The 13450-nt window shown below is 41.1% G+C and overlaps 1 protein-coding gene and 1 long non-coding RNA gene across 3 annotated transcripts in view; one reads left to right on the top strand and one right to left on the bottom strand.

The window, feature by feature from the left end:
- Positions 1-13450, bottom strand: part of LOC135975682 (uncharacterized) — a 93362-nt gene that overhangs the window by 79020 nt on the left and 892 nt on the right. The window contains exon 2 of the long non-coding RNA XR_010592668.1: positions 2694-13050. This is a non-coding gene — a long non-coding RNA (uncharacterized LOC135975682). The remainder of the gene's footprint in view (positions 1-2693; positions 13051-13450) is intronic.
- MAF (MAF bZIP transcription factor) overlaps positions 4738-13450 on the top strand; it is a 245140-nt gene continuing 236427 nt past the window's right edge. For both annotated transcript variants that reach the window (XM_005300565.4, XM_042852142.2), the window contains exon 1: positions 4738-5765. In XM_005300565.4, the coding sequence (XP_005300622.1) occupies positions 4738-5765 (1028 nt within the window). The remainder of the gene's footprint in view (positions 5766-13450) is intronic.

Below are 13450 nucleotides of genomic sequence, written 5' to 3'. Positions count from 1 at the left end.
TGTTCAATTATGAAGTAAATACAGGTAATGCAAATAGTAAATTACATCTAATAAAATATATATAAAGAATGTGTCTTCGAAGAGAAGCTTTTACTTGCATCTGTGAGTTGTTTAAAGAGAAAAGAATTAATAAGTACTGAGTTACTATGTTGATTATTTAGCTCATAATTCACCTATCTGTAATGACTCCTAGTAATCAGACTGTTTCATGTCCTCGAATATAAGGCAGGACTGTTTCCTCAGCAATTTTATCCCTATCAGATTATCTTGTCTGATTCTATTAATTCTCTCCCATAAATCTGCTAACAGTGATTTGTGATTTACTTACCCTGTTAACTGATCTGAAGACTGTTAAAAGGATTTATCTAGCACTGCACCTAAGAGCAGTTTATGGCTTATCATTCTGTTACTCTGAGGAAGTCTTTCTGAAATCAATTTGGTTGGTTTCATAGTTAAATTCAGCGGACACTGTTTAGTTCTGCACCATAAAATAAGATACTAGATAAACAAAAGGTGCAGTGACTGTACTTAATGTGTTGTCCTTGATATGTGTTTGTTTAAGTTTATAACAAATTACCCTTAAAGTCAATATAATTCATAATCTGCATGTTACCTTTTTTATAAACCTCTTTTATCCATAATATATATGTATTTTATACATATATATATATATATACACACACACACACACACTTTTTTACTTAACTAGGAAAGCTCTTAATACACAGTTGAAGTTCCTGTACCAATGTAATCAAATTAATGTGTATTCTGATGTTTAATGTTTCACATTCGACTGTATGGTTTGTCCCCAAAAAAAAAATCTTACCGAAAATATACATCAGTTTAGGAAAGCTTATGAACCTGGTCAATAACTAGTGAAAATAGGGTTCTAAATTACATTAAAAGAGGTTTCTAAAAGCAATAGATATCAAGAGCCTGTTAAAAGAACCATACTCTGCTTGGATTAGGACAGGATTGTAACAAACAGTGCTAGGAAAAGGGGGCAGTCTGAAAGAATTTGGCCTGCAATAATTGTGGAAAATGGAAGGCTGAATAGCTCTAATTGAAATGAAAGTGTGTGATTGTTATGAAAGAAACACTGTTAATAGAGGACTGTAAATGTTTAGACACCCATTGTGAATAGTCAAATAATAAAGAAAAATACTACAAAAATGAGAATTATATGGTGTTGGGAGGGGGGTGTCGCTTTTGAAGGTTATCAAAAATTACTAATCTTTTTTCTCTGGTGTGCTAAACAATAGACATTTTGGCGTGGCAGTCATATGCAATAGTTAAACAAGGACAATATTGTACAACCAATAATTTTACTTGATGTTCTAGCAGGTCAGAGGTCCAGATTAATTTACAGCATTTGCTTTTATTGGTATCAATTCAGAAAAAGCGCCTATTAGCACATACCATTTCATACTCTGCCTATAGTTTAGAGTTTACTCAGTAAAATTCCTAGTTTGCAAATGTAGCACATTAAATCCTCATGTCCAAACTATTTCATAGGTCTGACAATGTATTTCCTCAGGCATCTATAAAATGGGCCAGCGAAATACTACAATTGTAAATTCTGAAAAGCAATAACATTTTTCATTTAAAAATATTAACACATAGTTTGTCTAATAGGGGAGAACGTGAAGTGATATACTGTACCACAATCATCTTGCTCAAGAAGATAACCAAACATAGGGAATTGGATTATCCTTTGCAGATTTATGCTAGGAGCCAGTGACTTTTGTTGAGTACAACAATGTCAAAAACAGGAAAGCAAGCCCGAGTAGTTAAGTTGTATTAACTTTGCCACAAATAACAATCGATGCTGAACAGATGTCCATAGTTATTGTTCTGCTGTCAAAATAGTTACAGAAAATGTTTCTAGACTGAGTTATCTTTACAAATCTATGGTATGCTAAACTTCTTTTAAGTGTCAGTGGCAATATAAACTGTATGACTTTCAGATGCTAATATTGGAGCTGATAATCATAATGACATAATCATGAGATGTTATCTACTGTAAACCTACTACCTATGTCCTACTTCCCAGGTGGAGATTCTTTGGCTTTTGAAAATGACGATTTCCACAACTGGTGGAAAAAAATATGGAGTAATATTCTTGGAATTGTTATAAATAGCAAATTATTTATAACAAGAGAGGCAGGAGAGTGAGACGGCAGGGGAAGAAGAAAGGTTCTGAAGTGCAATGTTCAATAAGCTGGTTTAATATATGACTAAGTGTCAGAAGTCAGGTTTCTGAGACTTACTTCTCAGATAAACAACTTTATAGCACTGCACTTAATCTTACTTACTACAGACAACTCATTTATCACTGAATTACAAGTAACTTTAATTCTATTGGTACTGCCATAAAGTCAGTTGAAAATCAAGGCTGGCAATTTTAAAGATTTCTTTTTTGTCTTACTTCAGGATACCCTGTGCAGAAACATTACCAGCATAGCCCCTTGTCTCTACCCCCTTTGTTAAACTGAGAAGCCAGCTCTTTAGACCGGGTGACTTGGTTGCCTTTATTGCAGTAGCCTAGGGAACGGCCTGATTGGCAGGCACGAGAAATCCACCGCTGTAAGAGTTAATGGCAGAGTTAATGCGCTACATAAACTTTTCTGCACTTACACTACAAGAAAGCTGGTTGAGCAACAAAACTGGACATGGATCAAGATTAAACTGACCTTTGCCGAAAGGTGGCGCTGTCGAGGTTTAAACCAAGCACATCCACCGTGGTTTTCACTCTTCCTTCCCAATTTGCTTTCAGTTTTTACAACAAAAAATAAAATAAAATAAATATAATTAGCTCTAAATGTATTAAATTAATTAAACAGATCAACAGTCTAAAGGGGCGCTGCTGGGGATCTGCATACAATAGCTGCGTTTATAGATAGAGACAGATCTTTCCTAGCCCCTCCAATCCAAATCTCTTCTCCCAAACTTGCCCCCTCTTTAGAATCGGAGCCTACACTGGAGTTTGGTTTGATTTGTTTGCACGAGGTCAAACAGCAATCGATTCGTGGGCTGGGGGTCGTTATCAGCACTAAAGGGGGACAGGAGCCCCTGGCCGGGTGGCAAGCCGCTTTGCTGAACGTGTAACCCCTTGATGATGTAGGGTAGATGGGGGAGGGCTGAATGTCACGATCAAGTACAAAGTTATTCACTTTAACTTGAGCGTGCAAGTGGCCCGAACCCCAGCGAGGCGGGGATCGGATTATACTTTGCGCGTGCACGAGACAGGAGGCAAAGGCCTCGGTGTGGCCGAAGTCTGCAGGAGGGATCTCTCGGCTTTGCTGAGCTCCTGAGTTAACTCTTCCTAGCCTTTGTGCCGCTGCCCAGGCTCGGCTGTTACTTTAGCAGCCCTGCTGGGGGGACGGGAGCGGAGTTTCATTTGCTTCCTTCATCAACATGCCCCGAAAGTAAGTTTCTCTACGATGGACCCAGTGTCTGTCTCTTTAGTCCAACAGCTCAAAAGGTGCCTGCCCCCTAGACAGCACAGCCTTAACTTTACACTTACCTTCGCTCCCCATTTCCAGACTCCCCTCCCAAACCCACCCCCGCCTTTTAGCAAAAGTCCCTGCGTTTCTTGGTAGACGGTTCCCCCCAGCAAGAGACGGGCCTCCTACCCCTTCCGCCCGAGGATGGTTTAGGTAGGATCAGTTGTTTTATTAAACAAAAAAACAAAAACATGCACTATAAGAAACAAGTTACCTAACAAAGCTGTCACATATAAATGCTTCAGCATGGCATGCAGAGAAAGAGAAAACTGCGAGAGTTTTAAGGAGGCCACGTTTATGCTTTCCTATTAAAAACAGTGCAACAAAAAGAAAGAAAAGGAAACAAAGCACTGAATTTCCTGAATTCCCTAATATTTTCTCTCTTAACTCAGGTGATAAACATTAAGCCCATGTGAAAACGAGTGCAAGGATATGGTGAAGAAAGAGTTAAAAGCATAGCCCCAGCTGACAGTCAGCTGATTGGCCCCTGATTGACAGCTTCGAAAAGTTTCCTTGTTTCTATACTATTATGCTAATGAGGGCTGAGATTGAAGCAACCCATTGGTCCAGACTTGGAGTCAATTTCCCATTTGAAAGCTGACGTCAGGACTGCTATAAAACTCAGCAATGCTTTTAAACTCTACTGCTGGATGAGACCTTTAAAATGTTTTTCATCTTCTTGCTGTAGCTTTGGGGTTCCGTTTTTTCTTTCTTTTTTTTTTTTAAAGAAAAAATATTATTTTGGTTATCGCGCCGACTTAATTTCTTCTTTTTTTTTTTTTTGGTTTTAATTTATCCTTCAGTCTTTTTCCCCTCCTCCTCTTCCCCGATGAACCTCTTCTCGGTTTGCACTTTGCATGAAAAAGACCGGAGGAAAGACATGATGAAGTGTTAAAAAATAATCATAAAGCCACCTTTGCAGCAACAACTAACAATTCCAGCTGCAGTTTGCCAAGCTGCAACAGAGAGAAACAACCTTTATGCAAAAGGCGACTAGAAAGAGCAACCCGCTCTGATGCATCATCAATACTATAGGCTCTGCAAAGGATAATAAAGAGAGAGAGAGAGAAACAGTCGGTGCAAATTGGAGCGAAGGTTGCAAGGGGCTGGTGGAGAGAGAGAAGGAAAATAGATATTGCAAATAATCAAGCTGGCTCACCCGGTTGCAACTCAGAGCAGTCCCCTCGCTCCTGGTGCGCACCCTTTCTGGAGGACTGTCAGCAGCAAAAGGATGGCATCAGAACTGGCAATGAGCAACTCCGACCTGCCCACCAGTCCCCTGGCCATGGAATATGTTAATGACTTCGATCTGATGAAGTTTGAAGTGAAAAAGGAGCCGGTGGAGACCGATCGCATTATCAGCCAGTGCGGCCGCTTGATCGCTGGGGGATCGCTCTCTTCCACCCCGATGAGCACGCCCTGCAGCTCGGTGCCCCCTTCCCCGAGCTTCTCGGCGCCCAGCCCGGGCTCTGGCACGGACCAGAAGACCCACCTGGAAGATTATTACTGGATGACCGGCTACCCGCAGCAGCTCAACCCAGAGGCGTTGGGATTCAGCCCCGAAGACGCGGTGGAAGCGCTGATCAACAGCAGCCACCACCAACTCCAGGGCAGCTTCGATGGCTATGCTAGAGGGCAGCAGCTGGCCGCCGCGGCGGCCGGCACTGGCGGCTCCATGCCCGGGGAAGAGATGGGCTCTGCCGCCGCCGTGGTCTCCGCAGTGATCGCTGCGGCCGCGGCTCAGAACGGGGCACCCCACTACCACCACCATCACCACCCGGCGGGGCACCACCACCACCAGCAGCCGGGCAGCGTGCAGTCCAGCAGCAGTAGCAGCAGCAGCAGCAGCACCGGGGGAGGCGGTGGTGGAGGGGGTCTGCACCACCCGCACCACAGCAGCAGCCTGCATTTCGACGACCGCTTCTCGGATGAGCAGCTGGTGACCATGTCGGTGAGGGAGCTGAACAGGCAGCTCCGAGGGGTGAGCAAGGAAGAGGTGATCCGGCTGAAACAGAAGAGGAGGACCCTCAAAAACAGAGGCTATGCCCAGTCCTGTCGCTTCAAGAGGGTCCAGCAAAGGCACGTCCTGGAGTCAGAGAAGAACCAGCTGCTGCAGCAAGTAGAGCACCTAAAGCAAGAGATCTCCAGGCTGGTCCGGGAGAGGGACGCCTACAAGGAAAAATATGAGAAGCTGGTCAGCAATGGCTTCAGAGAAAACGGATCCAGCAGCGACAACCCTTCCTCTCCAGAGTTTTTCATGTGAGTTCCAACAGCCTTGCCACCTTAAATAAAGTTCTCCATGTGAGTTGTTGTTGGGGGCTTGCTAGATCAACAACCAAGCTTGCCACCTTATATTTTTTTAAACTCGAAACAATTAAAACAAACAAAAAAACAACAACAAAAAAGTTGTTTTTTTAAGGTGGGGCTGGCTCATTGTTGGCCAACCTAAAGTTCTACATGAGTTGCTTTTCTGTTTTATTTTTGTGGGGGCTTGCAATGTGTTTTTTTTTTAAACATTATAAGATCCAACTTGCCACCAACTCAGTTCTTCATATGAAGTTTGTTGTTTGAAACCTGCCATCCACATTATATTTTTTTAAGTTCATGAGGTTTTTTTTTTCTTTTGACCTTGCTGTGTCCAAAAAAGTCAAAGGTGTTTGGTTTTTTTTGCCATCCTGAATTCTTCATATGAGATTTGAGCTTTGCAAAAAAAATAAAATAAAATAAAATTAAAAAAAAACAAAAAACATACAAAAAATACAAAAACAATGTGAATTTTTTAGACTCCAGCTTGCTGAGTTCCATCAGTTTTTAGCGTTGTTGTGCTAAACTAGAGATATACCTAGATCAACCTGCCAAAATCAAGCCTGCATCAGCCTTCGGTGTGTTCATGTGAGTTTTGGCCTTAATCTGCCAAACATGAGACTTTTAGTCTGCCATTAGATCCCATACTCATCTCATGCATTATGCTTGCTATTTTGTCTTAGCAACAATGGACTATGGAAAAGAGACATTATATTAATAAAACACCCTGCATGCTGGACATGTATGGTATAATTATTTTTTTTCTTTTGCTTGGAAATGGACTTTTGGAGACTATTATGGCATGGCATTCATCCTTTTGTTTTATTGCCTCATCACTTTTTTGAGTTGAAAGCAAAAAAGTGCAACCTTTGATCTTCCTCCTCTTCCTCCCCATTAAAGTTTGCGTCTGCTCTAAAACTGCTTTGAGTTACTCAAAACTTCAGACTTCCTTTTAAATGCACTGAAGCATTCCCTGTTCTAAAAATGCCAGAATGGATTCTGATAACCTAATGTGGCAAAAAAAAAAAAAGAAAAAAAAAAGAAACTTTGGAAAGATGTTTTTTTTTTAAAAATCGCTTCCCAATTTGGGGACTTTAAAACCATGCTGTTGCCTAAAGCAGTCTAAAATTTATCTTTACGTGATCTGCCCCAAGTTTATTTCCTTTTTTTCTTTTGCATCTGGTCATTGTCAAATGTGAATGCTCTGGGTTCCTAGTATATAATTTAATTCTAGTTTTTATCATCTGTACGCCAAGTTAAAATGTATGCTACAGATAAAGGAATGTTATAGATAAATTTGAAAGAGTTAGGTCTGTTTAGATGTAGATTTAAAAACAAAAAGATTGATGCACTAAATTGTTTACTGTTGTGATGTAAAGGGGGGTAGAATTTGCAATGGGACTGTTTTTTAAGAGTAGCTTATGCAGCATGTGCTTGCAACTTAAATATAAGTTGGGTATATGTAGTACTTGCTATACCACTAACTGTATTTGAAAACCAAAGTATTAAAAGGGGGAGGCACCCCTGTTTATATCTATAGGGGTATTTTACATTCAAAATGTATTTTTTTTTCAAAATTGAAGTATTTGGGACTGAATTGCACTAAGATATAACCTGCAAGCATATAAAAAAAAGACAAACCTGTTTAGAACGCTAATACAGTTTATGCAGTTATAAAGATGGCATTACTGCACAGTTTTAAGATGATGCAGATTTTTTTACAGTTGTATTGTGGTGCAGAACTGGATTTTCTGTAACTTCAAAAATTCCACAGTTTTAAAGGCAATAACCAGTAAATTTTATTTTCAGGGACTGATATCCTGTCTTTTAAAAAAAATGGAAAGTAAATCTTACCACAATAAATATAAAAAAATCTTGTCAGTTACTTTTTCTTTTACATATTTTGCTGTGCAAAATTGTTTTATATCTTGAGTTACTAACCACGTGTGATGTTCTTATGTGCTTTTCTTTCATTTTCAACTTTATGGTTATATCAAAAGAGAGAATAATCTACAATAATAAACTGCATTTTTTTGATTCTGTACTCAGTTTTTTAGTGTGTAGTTTAAAAAGTTAAACAACTATGAAAGCAGTATCTAAGCCTAATACATTGCAAGGAAGTGATGCTGATACAAGAGTTGAACCCACTGATAAAAAGGAGAAGAGAAGTTAGTGACCAGTTATATGTAAAGTGGAAAATTATCACCCACTAGAAATTAGTTATATGTCAGGCAGGTGAAAAACGTGATCTTTCAGGTACTTGGTATAATTTCTCAGTTTTGTAATGACTTAGAGAGCCTTAGTTGCTATGAGTCATATCGTGCCATCAATTTCAAGCCATTGATCTCAAAGGGAAGTTCTGCTGAAAAACCTGATGACACGATATGGTCCTATATTTTGATTGTTTTATGATGGAGTAGAGTGAAAGGGAAGACTTAACATCCTCTTATCATCTGATCCAAGCAGAACAGTTTGTATGTAGTAAGAGATGACACCGCGTCAGGTTTTTCTTGTCACATATTCATTTAATGTTAGAGATAAAGAGTTTTGGACATTTGGCAGATACCCCATTCTAACCTCCCTCCCCTCCCTTTTCCACATCAGAGTTTTCTTGTCAGCCACAGGCCTTAGAAGGTTCACAGTGAATTTAGGAGGGAAAAATAAAAAATCAAAGGACTTTCAAGTTATTTGTCCTAAACAAACATTCAAAAAGGTTAATTTGCTAAAAAATGTCAAGGTTCAAAGCTCTGAATATCTCCTAAAACAATTGACCCAATTATTTTACAGTTACTTTCCCTAGCAGCTCCCAAATAAGTAGAGAGGTTTTCATAGCGTTTTCTCCAGTATTTGAATAGGATTAACTTTGTAGTTCATTTGAAAAACTTAGGCCTCTCTGAAGAATGTTACAGCTTCACTTGAATTTAGCTTTATCTCAGGCTCATAAAAACCAACACTATTTATAAATTTCTTCCAAATTATAAAATAACCCCCAGAGTACGGAGAGAGTGGAATTTAAAACATCACAGCAAACTGCACCAGAATTCTGTTCTTGGGGGTGGGGGGTCAAACAGCTGTTTCTCAGAGAAACTGCTCCAGGTTGGGTCTTGCACTGTTTACCCAGGCAGAGTTCTCACTGATTTCAGGTCAGGACTGAAGGATCGGACCCCTAAGTCATGCTCTGCTCAGGAAGACCGAGTTTCCCTTAAAACACAACAGGTTGTGTCAACAGTCACATCGAGGGGGGGGGGGAGTTCAAGCATTGATTTCTGACTGAATCAGCTCCCATTAAAGTCAATGGCAAATAAATAAATCTCTGACTTCAGTGGTAGCAGAATGGGTCCTTTCAATGGGAAACTTTTATGGAGCTTTGGAACTGGTCCCTGGTGTTAACCAATTCTGTTCTATATTCGTCCCTCCTCCTGAACACGAAGTCAATGGAGTGCCCTTTGGCATTTGACCTTCTGTTACACCACAATTTGAGTAATGGTTCAAGCTCCATATTCTGGTTAATTGGAGCTTCATATTCTAGTTAATATGTAATCTGAGGGTAAACTGGCTGCCATTGGCTGATTAGAAAATTATCTGCTCTAGTAAAGATAGCAACTTTTTCTCCTTCTTGAAATGTTTAAACCTCTATTAGTGCCCACATTTTTCATAGCGGTCACTTAGGGACTGAATCATTCCAAAAGATTCACAAGTATTGATATTTTCAGTAAACTGATAAGCACCTTACGTTTAAAATTACCTTTTAAACTAATACACTGCAGCTAGTTCCTTAGGCACAGATGCAGAGCCCCACTTATGTGCAATCAATTTGTGGCACAACATTAACCCGGTTAATACAATAGATCTTATAGTTTAGTAACATGAAAAGGTGTAAGCAGTTACTAGGTTTACAATAGTATTTTGAGTCCAAGAAGAGGTGATAGAGCAAATGAAACATTGCTCTTTCTGGGTTTTGCTTGGTTGGTTTTAGTACACCCACAGTATAGGTAAAGGTTTTATGAACTGAGCTAAGAAAAGCCTTCCAAGAAATAGATTGTCAGAGGGAAAAACACTCCAACAGAGAAAAGGCTGGTCCTTTTCCTAGCCCATGAACCTAACATATCAGTCTTTACTTCAGACTTAAAATGCATTGTCTTCCTTAGGCTGTATTTGAATCTCTGTCTGAAATACTGTTACATTGCAACTAAAGAAAAAAAAACCCACTACAAGCAAGTTTTAATAACCACTAAAGCAAAGCATCTATTGGGGTTCTGTGTGAATTTAAGGGGAGATCACACCTTTCCAGCAGAACTGCTTGCTGAGAACTAATTGGAACAGATCTGCTCTGAATAACCTATATTCATTAATCACCCCTTGCTTGGAGCATTCTGGCTTGTATCCTGCTAAGCCTCTCACTAAACTCAGTGCTAAAATTCCCATTGATTTGAATGGGGAGCAGGAGTCTGTACCCTTTACTGACTTCTCATTCATGTAAATCTCTTACTGAAGTCAGTGGAAGCTTTGCCTGAGTAAGGAGATATGGCCCCATATGTCAAAAGAGATAGTTAGTTCTTACTCTCCACATCGTTAACAGTGTCCCATTTCTGCCATCGCCCTATGGTTCTTTCTCATTTATTACCTACATTGCAAAGAATGTTCATTAAGATGTGCACAAAAGAGGCGACCCTTTGCTCAGTTTGAAATATGGTTCAATGTGATACAAAAAACCCCCCAACTCTTAAGCTTTTTCTAAAATGTAGCATAACCCCCTTCCCAACATCAAGGATTCGGCTTAGTGGAGTGAAATATTTTTGTGTTTGTACTACAGTATTTTCCCTGCCTCCGCACACAGGATCACATCTGAAAAGGGGAAAATATTCATAGCCACCTGAGTGTATTTTTTCTTTAATAACTCTCTGCAATTGCAACTGTGCTGTTTGCTCATTTTGTTCAGCAACAATAAAAATGTGGCTTTACTTATTAGAAAGGCTACTTCCCTTTTTTATTTACCCCACAATAAAAGCCCTTCTTTTAAAAAGCTTTTTCTTTTGGACTAACTTTGGCACCGCTGCTTCATTTCCCTGTATTCCCCGCGCCCCGCTGTATGTAAGAAGTTGATCAAGAATCATTCATAATTTTTAATACCAATTTCTCTGACATAATATCAGACACAGAGTACTGCTGCTTCCTGGATTTAGGGAGGAAATGATGCATATATCAGAATTATCTGCTCAGATGCCAGAACCACATTGGTGTCATTTCAGCATGTGCAGCTTTGAAAGGAAATCCTCTGTATTTATTACTAAGATCATCATCTGAACTAAATGGACTCACTGTTTCTGACACCTGTTCAGATGTTTGGATTTAAAAATGCCACATACAAAAATACTTTTTTTCAGTAGTGAAGGTTTTAAATAAACATTTTCTCCTTTAAAATCACTAATGTCATGTTGTCAGTAGATACCATAAAACATGGAGATTCCAGTTGTTGCTGTGGCAAATGTAATATATTTTGCATGCTTAACACATCTTTACATACACTCAGGTTATCTGTATCCACATAGTATCTATTTTAAGTGCACATCTTGTTATAAATAGCACAAGCTAGTACAACAGGACGCAAAAAGGTGGGAGGTTGTTTAAAGAACTATTTTTTCAGAGAAACAGTTGAGCATTCAGACACTACAGTTTTAGCACTTTCTAATGAATTTAGCAGGCTCCGTGGATGCAAATCAATAGATGTTAATGCTGTACACTCCACAGCATCTGTTACCGTAGGACAGTCAGTATAGACTGGAATTGGTGGTGGAGGAGGACCAAAAATAAAGCTTACCACTCTTTGGGGAGTGAGTGCACTCAGATTTGTGAACTCAAGACCAGGGCAATGCAAAATATTCCAAGATGAAAACGATCGATGCGAGCGCTAAGTAGCACACGGGGGGTAGATGCGCGTGTTGATACTTGGCTAATCAGTTAAACTCCTGCTCTTTTAGTCACCATCACCTTGATCTGAATCTATAATTTGGCAGTGTGCTTGAGGGCAGCTTGTTATCGCTGATTACTCACCAAAATTGAGAGTTTCCAGCGTGCTGTGCCCACATTTCTGGTCCTCAAGTCTAAAACGGTGCAATTTCTTACACTGCAGTGAAATACTTTAGGCCTGCAGTTTTGGCAGTGAGTTATACTGATGAAGATAGCGCTTGATTTTAAGAACTGTATACTTTGACGTGTTTTCCTTTTAAATACATACCCACCAGACATCTTGCATGGAAGGAATGGAAGACAGAGCAGAAGTTTGCTAGAAGTCTCGTTTTCACAGGCATAGAGCGAGAGACAAATCAAGCAGTGTCTAAAGTTTCCAGCGGGGTGAGAGGATGAAGTGTCACTGATGGCCTCTCAATTGTTAATTTATAAAGAAGTACAGCCCCGAAAAGTGTTCTCAGCAGCTTTTCCCCTTTAAAACAAAATGTTAATGGCTGTGGATGGAGGCGTAACGGGGCTCAACACCCCCATTTCAATGTGTGATCTGGCCAACAGTTACCCTCCCTCTCCGCCTGGATTTTCAGTGTAAAACAAGCGTCCTTGAAGCCTCCGTGGTGTCAGGCAGACCAGCAATACACATTCATTTCCCAGGCTTGAGGTGGCCAGAATTTGGATCTACAGTCACACCCTAGCCAGCTGCAGAATGGCAAAGATTTTTGTTCCCTTTTGGCTTCTTACATCCAGGCTTGGATTATTTAAAAAAAAGAAAGGGAACCTCCACCCCCCAACAAAAATAATTAACTCCCCCCCCCCAAGAAAATCTCTACCACTTAAATAACCCCTCCCCAAATTTCTCCCGAATAAACTCTTTGCTTCCAACGTCTATTGGGCGTTCCTGAATGCAACCATCTGCCTGCGGGTTGATGTGTATCAATAGTTTTGTTATGACTCGGAATGTTTCTGGAAATGAAATACCTGATCTGAATCCGATTAAATAGCATCCTGTTGACATGAACCCACAAATCCCAAACACTGTCCCAAGTACGGCTGAGGTTGCAATGTGGGGGCACTGAAGCAAAGGGCAGGGCGATTATAACCCGCGTGGTCTCAGACGTAGTTTTTAAGTGTATGTCTCCGGTTTCGGTCCTTTCCCCTCCACTTTATTATGTAAATGTAAACCCGTGTGGAGAGGTCGGATGTGTAAATGTGTTCCGGTCTGGGTCTCCGTTTCCGATCCGGATAGCAGGAGAGGTCATTCCCTCGGGACACTGGGCTGAGGGAGGAAACAGCATTTGTGTATTTCCCCCAGGCACTGTCAGGGCTCAGGCCCGTCAGAAACGTGACCATTAAGGGCCCGATCCTGCTCCCACTGAACTCAAACGGGGGGAGTTCCCACGGACGGCAGTGGGGACGGGGCCAAGGGATTTCAAGGGACTACGGACGGCGTCTGCCAGCCCCCGCTGTGCCCTGCCCAAAGGGCGCAGACCCGCGCGCCTCCCTCCGCCGAGGGCAGCCTGTGTCCCCACCCAGGAACACGGACCCTCCGCGGCGCGGCGCTGGGACCAGCCCAGCTCCGGCTGCCGGGCCGAGCCGCTCCGCAGCCTCTAGCCCTGCCCTGGGGCAGGCGCGCTGCGGGGAGTAGGTGGCCCCGCGCAGGGGCAAGGGCCCGGGTC

Source organism: Chrysemys picta, chromosome 14 (assembly GCF_011386835.1).
Source record: "Chrysemys picta bellii isolate R12L10 chromosome 14, ASM1138683v2, whole genome shotgun sequence".
Taxonomy (NCBI): Eukaryota; Metazoa; Chordata; order Testudines; family Emydidae; genus Chrysemys; species Chrysemys picta.
Note: the sequence above shows the minus strand (reverse complement) of the source record. Positions and strands in the feature narration are given on the sequence as shown.